Source organism: Manduca sexta, chromosome 22 (assembly GCF_014839805.1).
Source record: "Manduca sexta isolate Smith_Timp_Sample1 chromosome 22, JHU_Msex_v1.0, whole genome shotgun sequence".
Taxonomy (NCBI): domain Eukaryota; kingdom Metazoa; phylum Arthropoda; class Insecta; order Lepidoptera; family Sphingidae; genus Manduca; species Manduca sexta.
The window spans coordinates 5,448,871-5,470,925 of record NC_051136.1 but is presented as its reverse complement, the minus strand read 5'-3'; the positions used below and the strand labels follow the sequence as shown (position 1 = coordinate 5,470,925).

Genomic DNA, 22,055 nt, shown 5'->3' with positions numbered 1-22,055 from the left:
TACATACACGCCTGTTATCCGGAAAGGGTAAGCAGAGGCGCAACTAGTTAATCAGTTCTAGTCATGTTTTTTTTTACCTTTGATGTGATCGGGGCGAGTCTATCGCTATATCCGTCACATACCCTCTGGGAGAAACATACCCATTATCACTACGTCGGATTTGCTCCAAATTTTGAACAAAAGACATTGAAGCGTTTATCATACCGAGCTCGCATTTTTTTATGGTAGATTTTGAGAATTAACTGAGGAAATGTCTGTAATAGATCCTTTATAAATTGGAAAATGAAATAACCAATCAAAGGAATACTCTGAAATAATACACTCAATATATGTCATAGTTTATTAATATTTCATTAGACCCTTTACCAAATTATTATAAAGTAAATAAATAGAACTACATACTCGGTAATAAGTACCATTTCTTTATAATCTATCATCGTAATAACGACGACAAGAACAATTTATCAACTGCAAATAAACTTTCTTATAAAAACAAGCAAAACAGCCATATTGCAAATGTATATATTTATATTACATAAATAAATTGCATTTTATTGATTTTTAATATATAATTATGTGAGGATATTTTAAAATGCACACATCTAAATATTGTTTAAAACGTTTCTTTCAAAACTATTGATCTAAGGCACAATCTGCTATTTGTTTAGTAACTATCACTCGTTTCAAAATGGTTTACTCGTAAACAGTACATCATTAATATTAGTATGTTATTCCTCTTAGTAAAGATAACACAATAAATTCAACAGAAAAATATCAACTTCGATCTGCTTATAGTTACATAAATTGCTTTCAACCATTATTAATTCGTCTATCTTACACGTAACATATATAACAACTTAAATATAATTATAATGTTGGTAAGCTGTGTTTTGGTATTAAGATGAGGGTTTCTACACTAAAATAATTCTGTTATAACATTAATAAGTTGAAAGGGATGTGTTCAAAGGGTATAAGTTTTACTTTTTTTATACCAATCGTTAGTTTACTACACAGTTGATATTCGACGGTCGCCGCGCATTTCAAAGTAGGAATCATTTATTTTATAATTAAGTATAACATGAATAAAATTGGATGAGAACAAGAATTTTATAAAGGGTAGTTTTGAAAAATACTGTTTGTATCTACTATCAATGATAATTGCAATTTCACATTTCTAAAATAAGTTCAAATTCATTTATGCTTATAGTTTGTATTACTACTACGCAAAAAATAAAATATTTTTTTTCAAACTGCAACAATCAACAATATTCTCTCTGTGGCTCGTGCAAATCGACAGTCGCGAACAGTATAAAGTACGACTCGCGAGGATAAATATATGTAAATATTAAACCTCGACATTAAAGCACCTTGCGATAAAACAAACTTTAGTGTCTCCATTTCTTCTAACCTTCCTGGTATGTGAATGTCTAAAAAAACTGTACATTGATTGTGTTCACTCTTTAGCATTAAGCTATTAACACTGAAGTTTTCGCTTTGTCGCATTATTACCCTGCATTTTTACTACATTCAACGTCAGCAGGTGACGCATCGATTCGCTAGAAACACAAAGAGATTACATTTAAAATACGTTAAAATAAATACAACTACACCATTAAACCTCTGCAATTCTGAAAACACTTTATAGTAAGATCTGTTCTTAATTACGTCTAAAATCTATAAAATATATTACTCTATTAAATATTAAAGGCAATATCTATCATTAGATATGGACGGATTAAGTAAAGGCGCCCAGTGGGGTTACCGATTAATAATATTAATAGCTCTTGTATGCCTACGCTTAAAGTTAATCGGCGCAACGGTAGGGACCAAAATAAAACATAAAGTTTAAAATAAACAACAATGAAATAATATAAAATAAGAATCTCTATAAATAAATACGTGTTGCTCGCTTCAGGTAACTCTCTAGGTCCTACAGCTCACAAACGCTACCGCGTGCGCCGCCACATTACCAATGTAAGTAACAAAACAAAATACAAACTTCGTTGGTAAACATTACTCCCGCTCCCTCCCTCTAAGTCAATTTTGTAAACTTATCAGGCAAGACCACAACCGAATATTAAGTACTTAATAGCTAAAGGAATGTAAATTTCAGGTAAAGAGAATGAATGGATCGGACTGACCAATGAGTCAAGTTCAAAGAATACACTAAATAGTAAATAACACCTACATAAAATAAGTCTATTCTTAAAATTTATAATTGTATTGTTAATATGTATCGTTTTTAAAATGAAATAGTTCCTATCTTTTATGATATGGTAAGTTTTATTTTAAACAATATGTTTTCAAGAATGATATAACCACATGGTTGAGCATACTTCCTTAAATCAAATTAAATTATCTAATTTGTTTATAAACAAGGGTTCGATGTAGACGCCTTGCTTACGGCCATGAATATGCCGCAAGGGACGCTGCAATATATTTAGTTAAGTAAGAAATTTTAGCCACCGTTATTAGCACACGCAACTTTCTGTAGAGTGCACAGCTATGTGTTTAAACTTTACATTCAATGTGTAATAACCGTTATTATGCGTTTTGTGCGAACATAACATCGAACACGCCCGTACTTGAGCTTCATTGAGCAACACGTGCTAGCGAGCGTCACTTGTGACGCCCTCTAGAGTCCCGAATCATAACTCTCGACAGAAAGTGCTCCTCAACTATCATCACAACAGACCCCATTCTTAAGTACACAAGGAAATTCATATTTCTAAATATGTGTGTATATATATAATAGAAAAATAAATAATAACAACAAAATAAATTTAACTTGTACATTAAGTATTAGTCGTGGACTTGCATCAAATGCATTAGAAAAGGAAACATAAATAAAAACGGAATGTAGAATTTATAATTCCCGTCTGTACATGATCACAATAATTAAACAATCACGGATATATAGGCTTTGCCTTTCATAACTTGTCAACAGCGAAATGTAAAAATATATTAATTTGTACACTCTTCACCATAAAGTTTTGTAAAATTCACTATCGCACCAAAATACTCTAAAACTTTTTAGATCACGGTAATGTACAGTTAAGTACCGTAAGGCAAACAATAAATAAAAAAATATCTCCGTTTAAGATAACTTTAAGTAGGTAGTCACCTTATTCCCCGCCAAAGACTCAATATATTGTAGTCAATCTCATGTAATGGAATGCACTCGTCACAATTTGGAATGTATTACGCACCTCAGCCACCTGCTCGCTTCGCCACTCTCAACTTACCGTAAGCAGATTTGTTAGACACAACATCGTGTTTCAATTTTACCTAATTACCATCATCATTACCCATTTTCGTTTAAATACTAAAATATCCATATAAATATCTCCACTCATTTAACTATTATAATCACTAAAATATATCTCGACATATTTTGCACTTTAAAAACAGCTTCGGGGGGACGTTTAGCGTATAGCATATTCGAAGCACTTCAACTCAACAGTGCCTGTGAGGACAGGTGTGAAAAATATAGTTAAAATATTATTTAAGAACAGGAAACCGAAAGATTAAGTAGTGAAAAGTGAAGTACCTTCGAAGTGCTTACGTTGTATGCACACATGTCGCATACAAGAAGTGCGTCAACAAACAAAGTCAGTTATAGAACGGCCCCCCTGCAAACAGTCATTGATGGCTCTTGCTGAGCAGGTGGGAGTTGAACTCGTACACGTTGGAGCACTGCTCGCCGCAGATGTTGCACTTCCACGGGTTGGACTCGCAGTGGCAGCCCTTGTGCAGGAAGTACAGCGTGGAGTCCGGGAAGGTGATGGCGCAGAACGTGCACACCAGCGACGCCGGCAGCAGGGCCGCCTCGCCGTGCGTCGACGTGATCACGCCGCCCTCCGACGGCGACGCGCGCGACGCCTGCAACAACACCACACGTCACTCCGCGCCACACACGCCGACACCACGCGCACAGTCGAACACACACGAGGGGCAGACTAAACCTAGCAGCACAAAGAGTAAACGTACATTAGAGCCCCTAGCGCGTCCCCGGGCGGATATGCGCCGGCGGAGGTCTTCCCTTAGCAAACTCTTAAGCGGTGACACCTTGATAAGAGAGGACAGGCTGGACGATACGCCGCGCTTGTCGCCGCCGTTCGCCTCGCCGTCGCGCAGCTCCCCGCCGCCAGACTCCTCTTGAGCATTTGGCTCCTGGAAATCGTATTCATTATCACATACATATTGTGTACACGACGAGTGTAGCTTTCAAGGAGCTGGCAGAAGTGCTTCGAGTCTTTAAGTCCAATCGGTATTGTTTCCAAAAAGTGAGCCAGTTAAAGAATTTACAAATTTTATTTTACGAAATACCTAAGGTGTTTAACCACGGCTCACGGTTGATATCCACTATCCGACGTCCTAGTACACGTGTCAGTATAACCTCGGGTCGACATTTAATAATGATAGACATTTGTTATTATTGTTTGCTATAATGTATGCAATAACTCATTGCTCTCTTGAACACAATATAATAATTTGCTTTCCACTTGGGTCCCGTTGAAAACTCAAGGCATCCCATATTTGACCCCACAAAAGGACAGCGCTTATATCCAATCTTTAAATCAATGAAAAAAAGAACATCAATCTAGGCACATAAAAAGAACCTCCACCACGAAAGGTGTACGAAAAGACCAACATGAAAAAACAAGGTCGCTAGACACCTTATATAATATATCAAGATGTTATTACAGAGTTATGCGACAACAGCAGTTATATCCGGGACATCACTGTAACTATAGGCAAACTATGATTTCAGATATGAATAACTTTTCGTAGTTGGGTTTAAGTTCCGTAAACTTGTGTAATATTTTTTTTCTGAGCGAAGTGTATAATTTATTATCACGTATGATACGTGTAGTATGTATTATGTTCTGTGACGCGACGTGACATAGTTTTCACAGTTGACCGCTTGCATAATGTCAATTTCGTATGGGCAAAAATTCAAAGTGCATTCCAACTGGGATCCGATCCGGCTAATTCACTGAGACGTGTCCATACACTAGCCGATGTAGCCTTATTCAATTGAGCCGAACCAACAAGAGCGACATGACTGTTTAAAGAATAATGATCCTTCTCACTACGTCGGCGGGCGTCGATAGGGGTGGGCAACGCATTCATAACTCCCCTGGCATTAAATGACAGAGGTAATCACTTACCATCAGATAACCCACTTCGCCGATTGCTTCGCTGTGACAGCTATTAAAAAAATGTATTTCACACTGATACTTACCTGTTTGATGGGTATTAGCGTAATGGACGGAGTGATGTTGGTGGGCAAGCCGGCCGTGAGGGAACTGCTGGCGATAGCGCTGTCGCCCGACTGCGGTGAGCTCGGGCCCTCGCCGTTCATACGCGACGACTCTGTTGGACATGTTGCTTATTATTCGTTTGCAATAGATGTTACTAATAAAACAAAATATTTAAGAAAAACTTAAAAACTTAGGTCCTTTTTATTTTTTATCTGCCCCTACAACATTTATCTACAAATCAAACAAAAACATAATGGGATTACTTTAAAGGTAATATATGAATAAAATATGCATTCATACTAAACAGGTTCTCAAGAGAGTCAAGAAAACATAAACAAAAAATGTGTAATTACCGGAGTTGGATAGATGGTTCTGTCCGGGCGAGAAGGTCTCGTTGTTGTCGGCCATGGAGATCTCGACGTGCGGCGTGAGGTAGTGCATGGGCGGCGTGGCGTTGTCGACGGAGCGCGCGCCGTTGCTGTCGCCCGAGTCGGAGTAGGCGGCCGCCACCGACACCGACAGGCTGGCGCCCAGCGCGCCCAGCGCCGACAGCGCCGCCGGCTCCATGGCGCCATCCGCGTACGCCGCGTTCGCGATGCCCGCCGCCAGCACCGACACCGAGTTGTTCCCCGGCCCCGGGTTGTCCAGGTCGATGCCGTGTCTGCGGAACGATACGACACATTCAAACCGATCGCTGTTTACTCTGACAATTAACGGCACCTATGCGGTTTCACGTGACTGTGCTATGTTTGATATGTGTCTTACTGTAAACCAATCTCAATAGATACCTGTTGAAGAAGTGAACTCGGAGGCTTTTCATAGTCGGCGCGCGGTAACTACACAGGGGGCAAGTTTTGACGAGATCGTGCTGTCCGACATGCTCGTTCTGGAAGTGAGCGCGCATGGCTATTTGACGCTGGAATCCTCTGTTGCATATTGGGCAATGATACGGCAAGCTTTTTGTGTGGGTCGTGAAGTGTTCGGCCAGGTGATCTTTTCTGAAGAATCTTTTCTGACAGACGCGACATTCGTATGGTTTGACTCCGGTGTGGCGCATTTTGTGTCGGCGCATGTTGGCGCCGTTGGAGAACTTCATGTTGCACACGTCGCATTCGAACAGCTTCCTGTGGGGTCGCGCGTCCGCGTTCTGCGCAGCCGCCACATTGTTATTGTCGGGCGAACACTGAGCCATATGGGTGGTTAAGGCGCGGCTGCTCAGGGTGCTGAAACTATTGCACGTGGTACATTTCAGTAATGTACCACCCCGCTTCGGAGTTGACTCTTTGCTGGCAGTGGCCACCTGAAAACCGTTTTCCTATAAATAAATATCAAGCTTCAAGTATTTATTAGTATGTCATCATGCATATCCTCATCTTACGTAATATGATAAAGTGAATATTATGTTAATTGATAAATGTGAAAAACATAGGACAATATTTTTTTTATTATGACAAAATTATTGTATCTTACGCTACTAGTCTAAAATTATATTGCGTAGTTGACTATGCTTAAATACCTCAGCTAACAAATTTTTTCAAGTGCCAAGTATCCACTTAGTAATATTATATGGAATTATTACAGATATTATATTTTCAAATTTAAATGTAATATATTGAAGAGACTAAATTTGATAACAAATGCTTCTCACAATCAATCTTATTTTTTTGCTTACAATTTAAATTAGTATAAAAAAACTGAATACACCAAATAGCTAAAATTGGAATATTTGGTTTTCATTATGTCATATTATGTTTGACATATAAATTTGAAATATCTGAAACCACACTTTGGTTGGTTTGATGATAGACTATTTTCTCATAATAAATACCATTATCTAAGAATAACCACTTGTTGTAAAATTATAATTTAGATAAGACTTACAAAATTCTACAGAAAGCAATTACCCATGTTATTATTCCGAATGTGAATTACTCAGAATAGTATGTTAAAACTAGGATACAGTCTTATAAGTTTCCAATTGGGCTTTCTAAGTGTACTATGTCAAATATAATTATGATCAGCTGATTATTGGTTGTATTTTTACATATGATTAGCCTATGAATATTATTCAAATGTAAATCTAAATTGTTATTTTCCAAAAGATATCTAACAAAATCGTTTACTAACTCTTAAAAACCTTTTCTCATACAATAAGTTTATTATTTACATTAATTAACACATTATTTCTGGCTAATTGTAAAGTCAAAAGGTTATCCATACAACATATTAAACTATCATTAAATCTCACATAAAAGTCACAAAATATTGTCCATATGTCTTATCTCAAGTCAAATATCTTAATAGTGTTTATGCAAAAATGTTGGAATGCATTTCAATCAAATATTTCACTTTACATAACCACAATGATTGTATAAAAAGAATGTAGGTCCATTACAATAAATTATTGCTTAATATTTACAAAACAAATTAAAAATTAGGGAAACAATTTGCTAATTAAATTGAAATGGAACAAGTTTGTGCAATCTATGTAATCTGTTTAGTAATGACCTATTTGGATGAACTGGCTTTACAAGTAATACAAAACTAGGTAAAACTGGGCTTCCTTTAAATCAATTATTAAAGTTACCTATTATGCATTGGAATACTTTATATTCTATTAAGTATTAGTACCATGAAATAAAGTTTGCAACTAAATAATTTCAACCAAAAAGTGTTTTAACAAAAATTATTGTATTAAATGTTTACTCCAAAATTCTATGGTTATATAGACCACAAATAATCATCAATGATATGTGAATAATCAAATCATTCAGGGTGGATGTGAGATTGAAACATTAACAAATGTTGCAAATACTCGGTAAACTAACATGAAGAATTTGTAATTCAAGAATGAAGTTCAAGACTAAATAATGTGGTAAAAAACAAATGAGTATTACAAATAATGAGATCATGTTTAGAAACATATTGTCATGAGTGTGTTAGGTAAAATAAAAAGCTATTGAAAAATAAAGTATGTCAAGCCTAGAAATGTTTACTGTGATTGAAAACACCACAAGAAACCAAATGATTAGTGTATACTGACCGGTTCATTTTTGACTGCAGTCAAGTTTGGTGACACGGTGCCAGAGTCGGCCTCTGTTTCCCCTTTAGATGACATCACAATACCAGCTCACGAGTTCCCTGGTCATCACTCTCCCGCCTCCCAATACTATAAAAACATTTGCACTTCAAACGAAAATCAACCAAAATGTAAATAAACGATGCGCGACAATCGCCACGGTGGTACAGCGCTTCGCAAAGGGCAAAATCACAAAACAACTTGTTTCTCATAAGAATGGCGAGGTGACCCATTTACGAAAACATACGAATTATCGAGTCGCGATACAGTTCTTTTTACTTTATCTATCGTATCCGATCCATATTTCACATCGCATGTATCGCACATAAAGATAAATTACTCATAAACACGGTAATAAATTACAAACTCACGTTAGCTTGATACGTCGACAGCCAGAACAGCGGTATTTTAGGGAGAGATCGCTATGTGGCCTAATTCAATGCCCGAGCTCGATGCACAAAATACGTGTTACGCGGATAACTGTAAATGCACTAATAAGTGTATCCCCGGCTTGGTTTAAATAATTGAGCTTCTGTGTACCTATTAGCTTTATAAAAAGCTTTAATTATTTATGTGTTTAGATAAAATTAAAACTATTAACCAAAACCATTCTGATAAAAAAACCACACACCTGCAGTGTTTTTTCTTCGCGCTTAATGGATCCTGGCAACACAAATCAAATTTGTACGTCATTTGTCCAATGCTGCATCTTGTTCACTCACACGCAAAAGGCATATTATTTGACTCCTTCTAAAATGACAGTTCTTAAAATTGCCATATAACATTTTTAGTCGATTCGATGTTTCAAAATGGCGATATTGTTCATTCGTTCAATAAGCGGTAAAACTAGATACGATCTGTTTAGTTCTATATTCCTGGAAGGAAATATTTGACGCATAAATATTTTTTATCTCATTTTCTCTAACTAATACTTATATTTAGCTATACTGTTTTCGTAAATTATACATTTGATCGAATAGTAGATTATGTTTCTGGTTTTAAAAATCTATAATTCATTCGATCAATCATAATCAATGAATCTACCGTAGTAAACAAAGTGATAGTTAATTTTGTTTTTATTTCACAATAATTATACAACACAGCTTCTATTTATGTACCTATCGTTTTAATGCATAGTTTATAATTAGTGAAGAGTGTGTCATGTGTGTGATAGTAAAGAAGAAATCTAATCAGCTGTAACAAATCCACACAATATTGTGATCCTAGGCACTATGTGTTCATCAACAGTGATATCGTTTTTTAGTCAATGGAGATCGTGGATCAGGCCGTTTCTGATCGCGCTTTATGCTATATTGATAGTAGTTTTAGTTCCGATTCTAATAGCGCATTCTATCAAAAATGGCTTCAAAAAGTCGGATCAAGGTGCTCTAGTCGGGGGAGCTTTCGTTCTGCTTGCGCTACCTATATCCGTATGGCAGATAATTCAACACATTGTACATTACACGAAACCTTCGCTGCAGAAACACATTATAAGGTACCTATTTATTGTATTTACAAATTTTTGCCCAAGAACTTATAACAAAGCATTAATTAAGTTATCTAACTATTAACAAAGCGATAAAATATTGACAAAGTGAATGTACACTTTTGAAAAATAAAAAATCTATTCAACTTATGTCTTTTTTTTTACACCAATGGCACTAGTAGTACAGGAAACAGATATGCCATTATTATTCCTTATGTGAATCATAATAATACTCACATTAGTATATTATTATGAAATTTGTTAATTATTGTGTGCAGAAAACTGAAATGTATTTTAAGTACTTGGACTAATCATGATAAACAATTGTCTTCTTGTGTAGTCTTGTAGAGGTTCTGGGTTTAATTCTCAAATTGGACAATAGTTTTTGTAGCAACATTCTGATTGTGGTTTCAAGGCAATGTGTTCCTACTTGATTTACTGAATGTAATTTATTTTGAAAGTAATAATGATTGTATAAGTATAACATTGTAAGTTTCATGTTTTGTCAACAGAATATTATGGATGGTACCTATTTATGCTCTCAATGCATGGATAGGGTTACAGTTTCCAGAACAGTCCATATATGTGGACTCCCTCAGAGAGTGCTATGAAGCCTATGTCATCTACAACTTCATGAAGTACTTATTAAACTATCTGAATGAAGATCATGACCTGGAAGCTGTTTTAGAGACTAAGGCTCAAGTTTACCACATATTTCCGCTATGCTGTTTGACACCGTGGGAAATGGGGAGGTGAGTTCTTTGATTTTGTTTTATTTGATGTTTGTTTTCATCATTTTATTTGAGAGTATACCAATTAAAATAAGGATAGGTTTAATAATTTGTTTATTATATTAATCATTAATCATTATGAAATACAATCACATTGTCTTATTTATGTAAATTATATCATTTATTAGAAGTTTCATCCCTATAACATGTCAAATGACCTCAGAAGTTCTGGATTGTTATTGCTGGAAAATATGTTTGTGATGCCATTAGTCATAATACCATAAGTATAATGAAACATACCTGTGCAAACAACACTGAACACACAATGATGGGAATGCAAGTGTTTTAAACTTTAAATTAATTTGCCTCTTTAATATTGAATATGTTTTTACTATTAGTATGTTTATTACCAAGAGCTTCATTAATGCAGAACATAGTACTATAATAGTGATTTAAAAGATATTTAAATGCTTGCTAATTATAATGAATTTTATCGAATATTTTAAATGATCATTGATTTGACACTTTCTTTTTCTTTTTCTTTTTATGATAAACCATGTTAATCATTCACCAACTTTGATTATTGGTGTAGGGATAATAAATAGCCTAAGCACTGTAAAATAATACTTCTATTTCGTAATAAAAGATGTTTACAATTACCATATATCTAAACTTGCTAACTATTTCCATCTCTCAGCATTATTACTGATTTTAAATCATCAGAAAAAGTACAACAAAGTAATCAAAAATGACAGTTGCATGTATGAAGTTTAATATTTAGGCAGGTTACCATTTATTTGATGTGTAACTTTTATCTAACTAATTTTAATTTTACTTATGGTTCCATCTGCGTGAAAAAGTTTTTCCGAGATAAAAGTCGCGCTTTATATTTTTACCCGGAATTGGAAGTAGTCAAGGACCATATCCTTCCTACGGTCTCGAAACAACCTCCATATACCAAATTTCATCAAAATCCGTTGAGTAGTTTATGAGTTTATCGCATTCTGACAGGCAGACAGACATGGCGGGAGACTTGTTTTAAAATATATTTTTAGAACATTTTAAAAGAAACAATTCCGTCATACATGATAGTTGCGTAACTTTTACCTTTTACGCAGCACGTAACGGAAGCTCTCAAAAGGAATTTGAGAGCTTCCGTTGCGTGAGGGAGCGAGAGGTAAGCTCTCAAAATTTTCTCCGTTTTGGCAATATTTTTCGTTGATGCTCCATTGCTATTGGTTATAACTTGATGTTATATAGCCTATAGCCTTCCTCGATAAATGGGCTATCCATCACTAAAATAATTTGTCATTTCGAACCAATAGTTCCTGAGAATATCGCGTTCAAACAAACAAAGAAAAACTTCAATTTTATACAATAGTTTAGATAATTAAATATAAGTAGCTGTGTCCACAACGTCGTCTACATGCACTACGATCTGCCTCTGCCACTCATACCGCTCCTCAAAAACCTTTAACTTTTATAACACAGAAGTGACTGAACTCGCGGGACACTTGTGCCTGTGCCCCCGATTTACCTTATATGTTACACAGAATAAAGATTAATATTTTTCAGTAATTAGATTTTAAATCAAATTAGTACCTTAGGCGTGATACTCCATTGGAGCAGACAGACAGACAAAAATGATTAATTTGGCGCGTCTTGTTATGTTTCTTCTAAAAATAATTAATATAATACACAGAACCGAAAAATGTAATATTTTATTATTGTATAATATTACGGTTTTGCTTTTATCTTCAAATGCACTGACATTACGCCTACACTAGTTCCTTCCTATGATGCGATAAGCCGTTTATTGCTATTAAATCAATCAAAAGCGCATAGCTTTAAATAAATGCAAACCTTACTTTTGGTTTTCTGGTAAGAAAATAATAATGATCATATAAAGTTTGCGTATTTTTCTCCATAGACCTAGAATTTATGAATGTTACATAAGACTATGCTTATATTAAATAAAAACAAAATCTACCTAATCTTACCCTTATATTCATAATTTCTATTCATATCCATTAGGTATAGATCACTCAGTTGATGAATCTGTCTTAAACTAGTTAAAACCCATAGGTACTTAGTGGTCAGTAAATAAACCTTGTTATGAGTACAAATAGGTAGATAATAGGCTGATATGTACCGCAGCGAGTGCTAGAAGTCAGAACTAGCGTCTGTTGTTGCTAGTACGTAATGGCGGACTTAACTAATGGAAGGCTCTGGGCGGCAGATCTCTGCTTGTAAATGGCCGATTGTCAAAGCAGGGTAATAATTTTGTAAATGTCCCAACAAGCGCGAGACCCTGGGTCATCCTGCTAGCCTCCTCCCACGGCCTACACTGTTCGTGGCATGTAATAGTCACTGCACCTTCATGAGCCGAATTTAGGCTAACTACAGATGTTATTTTATATTATTTTTAGCGAGTTTATACACAATTGCAAACATGGAATACTTCAATACACTGTTGTGAGGCCGATCACAACTGTGATTTCGATGATATGCGAGCTGAGTGGAGTGTACGGCGAGAGTGATTTCAGCCCCAACGTCGCCTTCCCCTACATGGTGGCCATTAATAATTTATCACAGTTCGTTGCCATGTACTGCCTGGTTCTCTTCTACAGAGCGAATAAAGAAGAACTCAAACCAATGAAACCGATTGGAAAGTTTTTGTGCATAAAAGCCGTTGTATTCTTCTCGTTTTTGTAAGTTGATTATATTATTCGTTTCGATAATGACTAATTGGTCTGACTGTTTAAAAATCTGATGTTATCAATTCTATTTATACTTATTATGTGATTAGTTTATCATGTTGTGCATATTATTAAGACGCTGGGAATATTTATAGCTATTTTTTATGCGTCTCATGTAGGTATATTTTATTTTCAGCCAAGGAGTAATGATCAACATTCTTGTGTACTGCGGTGTGATATCAACAATATTTGACATATCTGATTCGGACAAGATAAAAATTATATCTTCAGAGTTACAGGTAAAAATCTACGTAATCTCGTAGAACATAACATTGTAGCGTTAGGTTTGACCTCATAAGGTAACGCTTGGACTCGTTTACTGCGAAAGCTAACTGCGTGGGCAGAGATCGTGTTCTTTTATCACGTATAAATATTAACATAAACCGTCTATTTTCGATACACAGAACTCTTGATACTGCATCGTTAAGTGATTTCGTTGTGTAAAACTAGTCCGTTTTGCCAACGTGATTCTCCATTTGTACCTACGTATATCTAAAAAGTAGGGTCAATCCTTTTTATATACAGGTAGGTATACACTATTGTGCGTTTTTTGCCGACAAGTACGCATCTACAAATTTACTCGTGTACAATCGATATAGTCGCTAAAACAGAAAAGTAATCATTATAATAATTTCCTACAAGATTTTTTGTGTTCTAAAATGTATTAAATGAAAATCAAGGATGCGATTTAACAGACCACCGACTTCCTACAGTTTATATGATAAAAAAAAATATTCGTTAGCGTGACGGTATATTGAAATAAATGCTTGAATTTTTTAATGCTTAATTTAAATCTAATTTAGATTGAATAATAATGTTATTGAAATTTCCGTCTGATTCTTTTAATATTTAAAAACAACGCTAAGCTCTTCGTAAAGAAATTATCGTCCCAGTCTCGATCAGAAACAGCTATTTAAATAAAAACTGGTTATATGGGACTAAATATGCAAATCTGAGATAACGTTTTAAAATCAATGACTTGTCCGTCCCGCGTTAATTGTGTGGACTAAATATTGAAGTCACTATCCGTGTATTGTGACCGGATCACAAAAACTCGAAAGAATATACTGAATGTTTGATATTTAGAAAGGTGTGGGAATGAGCGTTTTTGGGACGGTCGGATTGTAAATTTCTGGTCGCAGTCGTGAAGGAGTGGTAGATAAATAAATTAAGACGTATTTAGCAGAATCCCTACATCTGGTTAATTCGTCTTTAGTAATAAAAGAGTTAAAGCGATCCCCGATATTTGTATTATGAATATTAAATAAAATATTTTTCTTTCTTCCTTCTAACAAAACACAGTTTAATGTATTTATAAACTTTTGTTGAAATGTTGTATTAAATAGCTATACCTACCTAATTAATTTTACCCGTTTTTCTTTACTTAATAGTATTGTAAATTCCAGGACTTCCTAATTTGCATAGAGATGTTCTTGGCTGCGATAGCGCATCACTACAGTTTCTCGTATAAGCCTTATGTGTCGCCGCTGGACCCTTCGCCGTCGTGTCTCGGATCATTCCTCGCTATGTGGGACGTGTCCGACGTCAAGCGCGATATATCCGAGCATCTTGGGGTTGTCGGTATGTATATTACCTAGGTATTTACATTGGCAATGACTCTTATTTCCCTCTAGTAATGACTAGAAATGTCTAGGTATAATAGTTTCCTATATGTCTGTTCACAAACGCTGAATAAGTAATTAATCGTTTCCGAGTAATATTATTAAGAGTAAACTAGTTTCTTAAGAAGCATGGGTCTACCTATGCTTCATAGGCAGGAGATGGGGCGGGGGTGGGGGTTCAAAGGTGAAGTTTCATACAAGTGACAACTTCTTACGCTTATAGGGGCTTCGCGTGGTGCGGGCCTTTTGTTGGATTCCGCTATCTTTTTTTAGCAAAGCAGTAATTTTCCGCGAATTTTTAGTTAATTGACTATTACGAATATAATTAAAAGAAAGTATTGTCCCCAGGGAGTTCATTCAGTCGCAGGCTCAGAGGCAAGTCTAATTACCACATGACGCGGGGGTACGACGAGAGTTCTAGACTAATGAGCGAACCGGTTCCGTCGAGTTCTGCGCCAAATTTTAGCATAGACCCGGAGCTGCCGCCCGTCGACGTGCGACCGTCCGCTTATGGCTCCCTAGAAAATACTGTTACGATGCCCTCTGAGAGCGAGCCACTACTCGACCCGAACGATCGAACCAGTTCATATGACCCGAAAGTGTAAAATCCAATCTGACATCAATACTCAAACCTCATTTGTTCGAAGAGTTATCGAACGCGATGCCGATTGACCGTAGACACTAGACGAATGAAGACGTGATAAAACAATATCTATTAAGCCTTTTGTACATTCCTCATCGAGAGCAATATTTATTTTACTATACCAAAGTGCAACTGTGCTAATATAATCAAAGTAATATTCTCGTTATATATATTTCTCATCACATGATCTGCATAATTTCTTCGGTATTTACCAATCAAAAGTTATAAGTAATACAACATTGTGATATTTGTTTAGATGTATATGACACTGTAATTATATTAAACGTTAAGTTTTAGAAATACAAAATATTTGTTAATTTGGTGTGTTTATTATTAGTTTTGTTTATTGTTTAAAGATTACATCAGCAAATATTTTTCATCGGCATAAAGGAAATGATTATCAAATAAAAGATAAGCATAATCGATTATGATATGTTTTATTAGATTTATTGATAACACTTAAATAACATCACAATATATTTATAAGAATGCACGAGATTATCATAAGAACATAATAGAATTATAGGAACAAAATAAGTAAGTACACAATAAAAACACTGGAATGTCAGTAGTTTAAGGATATTCAGTATAACGCGGGTGTGCATTTGCTGTGCGCGTGGAGAGTATTTCATCGCGGGTTGACATTCGCTCTCTCGCTTTATTATAATTAGTGTTTGTGGATCGGCCGCTTGCGGACCAAATCTGCACCTGCATCTACGTAAAGAAGAAAGCTGCCTCATTTAATGGTTATTTCTATATAAATTACACAATTCTTAAAATTACAATAATAATATTAAAAATTAATTCACATTTAGCATATAAAAATATGTAAATTGATTAATTTTAATAGGTTAAAGCACAGATGCATATAAAAATATTGATATACTTTAAATATATTAAATAATTTTATGGTTATAGCCTCTTATCACCTTATAAAAACATTTATGCATAGTCAAATATATAGATTTAAAGCAAAATAATAATGCCAGAAATCATGTCACACTTTACCTATTTCTTCATCCAAACTTTTTAGTTCCATTCTTGTTCTACTATAATTCTCGAGAGCGCTCAGGCCGGCTTTTAAACTATTCAACTCAATTTTATTCCACAACGAGCCCATTATCAAATAGTAGAAACATAAACCGGTTATAATAAGTTTGATTACATCATACACTATGAAATTGGGCCAAAAACCCACTGTAGCCAGCAAGAACAAAAATATCAATGTGCCGGCGGTTAAAAACAATTTTTTGGATTTTGATATGTTTACAGTGGCTTCTTCGCACACCTTGATGGCTTGTGTTATAGTCTCATCGAAACAATCTCCTTTGCTGTCTTGTCTCTGATTAATTCTATGCTCGGATGGCTTTATTAGCAATTCCAAAGCGACGGCATTGTGATCAGAATACGAGAATGTTTGTCCCGGAACTCTCTCCTCCAAAGGATTGCCGAAGTTAAGTACATGAGCCTAAAAAGAATAAATTAATTAAATTTGTATCATATTTCGTTCCTAAAGATACAATTTGGATCTCTATAGAAAATGGTTTCATTGTAGTGGTGTCGGTAATGTTTTCTATCGTAATTTAAACTCTTAGAATAGGGTAACTATCGCCGAACATGACTAACTTGTGATTTTTAGAAAGTCGTTGGGATATTTGTGATTGCGCTTTTTGAAACGTAGGTAAGTGGGCAGCAAGCGTGTGTAACTTAACTCAAGATACGGTATTTTGCAAGTGGACTTTTTAACACCAGATCTTTGATATAGAACGAACAATGTTGAATATGGTGTATAATTCTGGCGCAAATGTCTTTTCTTGCAATAGGATTTGAATGGCACAAACGGAAACTACGTGAGAGGATTTAAGCAAATACGTCGTTGACGGTAAAACACCTAAGACACTTTCAAACTTTAATTAAGGTAAAAATTTTAAATAACCACCATCGATTGATTTTAATACACGATCTCATTGATCTCTTTGGGTTAAGTCAAACCTAAGAACAGACCCAAAGGGAATCGCCTTTTAAAACCACTAAGAACAAATAGATATTTAACATAATATATTCGTTTACTAAGAGATGAATAAGACACGAGCCACGTAATTCTGGCTTTCCTATTTGTTCGTTTAACTTTAAATAAATTTTGGAGTCAGTGCCTAATTCGTTTGAACATTGATTTCGAATATTTATTCGTTTATTTACTTTTTTTTATTACATTGAATGACGTGATGAGCTAGCCGTTCGCCTAATGGTAAGCGTTACCACCGCCCATAAACACCATCCAACACCGTGAATAACAAAGTATTGTTTGATATTCCACTGCGCTCACCATCCTGAGAAATGAGATGTTAAGTCCTATTATGTCCAGTAGTTACACTGGCTACAATATCCTTCTAACCGGAACACGACAGTGACCACACATTGCGGCTTGGCGGCAGAAATAGACATTGCGGTGGTGCCTACCCAGGAGGACTCTCATATATCAAATACCTACTGCCAGTATACCTAGCAATATTACGCAATATTGGCGATGATAAAACGTTTACATCAGACATTCGCTTGAACAAACAAGTTTATAAAACTAAAACAAATGAATCATATACAATTTTCTAAGTGTTACAATAAAGATAGTATTTTGGCAAACATAATAAAATTTTCATTTATTGTGCTGTTTGTTATGCTCACCTCCCATGACGAATTTACATGGAATAGAATATGATCTATACGTTTTCCTTCTGGCAGCTTGCTTGCAAGTTTCTGATCTGAATAACTATTATTGGCATTATCACAAGTGCCTGATGCCTTTAACTTGCCTGGGGTATCTTCACATTTCATGTCATAAGGATCCACCAATGAGGGTAATTGCGTTAAGATCCTGTAAATAAAGAAATATATTTATAAAATAACTATTGCATAAGCAGCACCCTTACCTATACTATAAATATCTTTAAATTTTTAAATAATTTCATTAGTGATCTATCAATTTCGCCTTCTTGATCAAACTGTAATTTTGTTAGGTAAGCATGTAAATGTCATTATAGTAAAAAAAATCCACCAATTTTATTAAATTCAATTGATAATTTTGTACTTTTCTGACACAAGGCCTGTTATTGGAACTTTACAGTCAATATCCCAGCAATTTTTTTATAATTATTACATAGAATATGATTCATATAATATGGAATATCCATTATATATTTAAGTACATAAAAACGAATATTACTTGAAAGACAAATCTCCTGGTGCTGTGTTCAAGTCACCAGCAAGTATGGATATGTCTGCTGGGTATGTCGTTAAATTAACGAATTCAGCTGTTGAATATGCTTGTAGTACTCGGTGCGCCAAATATATATCATCGACATGGTACTCTGCATGTAGCTAAAAAAAAATGTATAAGTTAATTTAGATCAGTTTCAAATGGATGCTTGATACAGTATCATTTATCACTATGCTGAATAAAATTGATTTTTTCTTTATCCTCCATGTTCTTTTACAAGAGTTCAGCTTTTCATTGATTTAATATTCAACCCTGCCATTTTAATTATTCTTCAAAAATGTGCATACAGTTAGGTGGGCAATTATTCCGTTTTTTTTTATTTTGATACAATAATGATTTTTTACCTTATGCGTATGTTCGACATTGAAATATTACTCTATCAACTAACATATCTACAAATATGTCTTTAATTTTGACTCCCAATATTTCAAAGGACTGCAACCTTCATGGTCATGTGACCATAGTTTTATTTCAATGTTGACACTATTAACATTAACTGGTAAGTAGAGATGTTGGAGAGTGGATATATAGTTAGTACTTACATGTGTACAATAAATATTGACTAGTCTTTCGCCACATTTGATACGGCACAACCCCACACCCTTGCCTCCAAACCAGTCTCCATGGTGTACTTTATGTATGTACCCATTTAATGGCCACTGATGAAAGAACACATCCTTAATGACCCATTTGGAGAATACACAAAGGCCAGAGCCAAGTACACCACTGAAAAAAAAAACATTAAAATATTACAATCTAAAATATAAGTAGACTGATTACCAAAGTTATTTGTGTTTTGAAATATTGTCATTGCAATATAATTGTATATAGAATTATAGTCCTTATGACTTACACTCTCTCTCTCTCTCACACACACACACACGCACATGCCTTTAATCCTTGAAGAGGTAGGCAGAGATGCAATGACTCGGAGCTGATACTGATCATGAAAACCATTATGACTTGTACTATGCAGAAAATAGAATTGCATTAAAATTAAGCTTTTATGTTACCATTGTAATTCATATTGTTACGAAGTTTTAAATACTCTAACAACTTAATGCATATGTGTATATTTTTTTACATCCATAAATACACTTCTATCTATCTGCTTAGAAATGACCTTTGCGTGAAATACTATGTTCTATTACATATATCAGGATAGATAACCCAAATGCGTTCTGGGTATCTAATGTAACATACACAGATAACATAATGCTTTTACATGAGTCCTTTATAGATAGATATAATTACACATTTTTATCTTTAGACTAATAATATTAATTTTATATTTATTTTGTATTCAAATATTAATTACGCAATTAAGAACATGACTAAATATTGTTACAAATAAGTACCAACAAGAATGTATGATTAGGACATACAATATATCATAAGTGTATATAGTTGTCAACTCTATAATCAATGTTCTTTTACAAGGATTGGGCTCCATACTCTATTATAGCTTAAAAAACATTGTATACATATAGTAATATCTTAAATAGCAGGAAAAGCCTAATTGAATTATTTAAAAAAACCACATTAATCCATTGAAAAATAATTTATCTGTTAATCTCTTAGACACTGTGATAAAATATAATATCATATGTAGAAGGACATGGGAAAAATATATGGGATCATAATGACCTTATGTGCCAGTAAGAGGTAAATTGAAAGAATATTGTCTTTTACTTTAGCATCTTTTAATTTTGTAGGCCCCCTTATAGCTGTTCTTAGATAATTTAATATCAATAAGTGTAATATGTTCAATAAGGTCATACCTGTAAAAGTAATGTGAATATGGTAAAACATGTTTCAAGTTGTCCCGTAGAAACAAATAATCCTTTTCACTCCATACTTCTTGCAAACATACTATACTGTGAGAACTCTCCAATAAATACTTTGATATTGCTTCAAATCTCTCTTTTCTATTTTTGGATACTATAGGTATCCCCCTGAAAAAAATAATTTTGTATTATAATTTACTATAACCAATTCAATATATTTTGTAAATTGTAAATAATAATTGAGGAATTGGCAACTAATATGTCTGGGTTAGCAAAAAAACACATTTTTTTTAATAAAAACTTATTATCTCCATTCATATGTATATATATAATAGATAATTGAAAAAGTGAAATAAAGTCTTTAAGATTTCGGAAAAAAGTATGAGTCCGCTGAAATAGATATAAATTATTTTATTTTTTAAGGAAAAATGCCCAACTTGGTAACAAACAACACAACACAACAGGTGGAAAACTATTATATTGATTTTTTTACTTCTACTGCTAAATGAAATACTTTGTCATTACTTCTTTTCTTTCGCCAGCTCCACAATTTAATTCCAAAATACTTACCAACAATTTAAGGTAAATACATTTAGCCTGAATTCCATTGTCAATAGAAAACGTATATAGAGGTGAAATCAACAACAAGATATTCCACGATTTACTTCATTAAGGACGATAAATAATTCAGCTACCTATTTAAAAATCGATACTTCATTAATAATTTAATAAATACCTAGGTAATTCGAAACATGCGGCAAAAGCTAATTACTGTCTAATCTTGTTATATTCTCATATTGTTCAGTACCGATTGGACTGGTATTAATGAATAATAGGTGTTTGTTAAACAAATACCATATATTTTTTATTTCAACTCAAGTAAAACTGCTTCATGTAAAAATTTTAATAAAATAGTTATTGAAAATATATTTCTATGATCCACCTTTACAAATTCACGTTTGACGTTTCACAACTAAGACAATAATTGAGCATTGACAAATAACATATGATTGACAACTCAATAGACAGGGTTGCCACCTTGTATTGTATATTCTTTTATTGTAAATAACTGTTTTGTTTATAAATTCAATAGTTACAAATTATTAGAACTAATTATTAAAATATATATATATATATATTTGCCAGGGGTAATCAAACTCGGCTAAGCTTGTACCTGGGATACCAGAAACAATGAAATACGTAACATAATTCAGTTTTCTATAATTCACTTCAGCTTGGTGAACACTAACAATAAATAAAAATAAGTAACAAAAAAAGGCAGCAAATAATGGCACACACATTGTTTACTTTTACTGAGACTTTTCCCAATATGACAAAGACATTTACTAAAAAAGGATGCCAAAAATTTTGTTGTTACAGTTATGCACTGCGTAAATAATGAGAAAA

General features: G+C 34.3%; 3 protein-coding genes across 9 annotated transcripts; 1 reads left to right on the top strand and 2 right to left on the bottom strand.

The window, feature by feature from the left end:
• Positions 1-326: 326 nt before the first annotated feature.
• LOC115443945 (zinc finger protein ztf-16) lies at positions 327-9,053 on the bottom strand. 4 transcript variants are annotated; one of them, XM_030169559.1, is made up of 7 exons: positions 8,978-9,053; positions 8,311-8,436; positions 6,056-6,567; positions 5,621-5,928; positions 5,249-5,379; positions 3,991-4,173; positions 327-3,882 (listed from the first exon to the last, which is right to left on the bottom strand). In XM_030169559.1, exons 2-7 carry the CDS (start codon positions 8,383-8,385, stop codon positions 3,643-3,645), a joined length of 1,449 nt encoding a protein of 482 aa, XP_030025419.1. In that variant the 5' UTR covers positions 8,386-8,436; positions 8,978-9,053; the 3' UTR covers positions 327-3,642. The 4 variants fall into 4 exon arrangements, with proteins under 4 accessions (XP_030025419.1, XP_030025418.1, XP_030025420.1 ...); XM_030169558.2 differs by lacking the exon at positions 8,978-9,053 and adding an exon at positions 8,718-8,971; XM_030169560.2 differs by lacking the exon at positions 8,978-9,053 and adding an exon at positions 8,718-8,971 and having other exon boundaries at positions 4,069-4,173.
• Positions 9,054-9,282: 229 nt separating this feature from the next.
• On the top strand, positions 9,283-16,012 carry LOC115444593 (transmembrane protein 184C). The gene is made up of 6 exons (XM_030170427.2): positions 9,283-9,841; positions 10,345-10,584; positions 12,993-13,274; positions 13,459-13,561; positions 14,729-14,903; positions 15,293-16,012. Exons 1-6 carry the CDS (start codon positions 9,579-9,581, stop codon positions 15,547-15,549), a joined length of 1,320 nt encoding a protein of 439 aa, XP_030026287.1. The 5' UTR covers positions 9,283-9,578; the 3' UTR covers positions 15,550-16,012.
• On the bottom strand, positions 16,008-21,623 carry LOC115444594 (putative neutral sphingomyelinase). Of its 4 annotated transcripts, none has more exons than XM_030170429.2 (8): positions 21,592-21,623; positions 21,219-21,343; positions 20,643-20,816; positions 19,404-19,587; positions 18,808-18,962; positions 18,270-18,459; positions 16,596-17,055; positions 16,008-16,301 (listed from the first exon to the last, which is right to left on the bottom strand). In XM_030170429.2, the coding sequence occupies exons 2-8, from the start codon at positions 21,254-21,256 to the stop codon at positions 16,255-16,257; spliced, it is 1,248 nt and encodes a 415-aa protein (XP_030026289.1). In that variant the 5' UTR covers positions 21,257-21,343; positions 21,592-21,623; the 3' UTR covers positions 16,008-16,254. The 4 variants fall into 4 exon arrangements, with proteins under 4 accessions (XP_030026289.1, XP_037297242.1, XP_037297240.1 ...); XM_037441345.1 differs by lacking the exon at positions 21,592-21,623 and adding an exon at positions 21,504-21,522; XM_037441343.1 differs by lacking the exon at positions 21,592-21,623 and adding an exon at positions 21,457-21,475.
• Between the last annotated feature and the right edge of the window lie 432 nt (positions 21,624-22,055).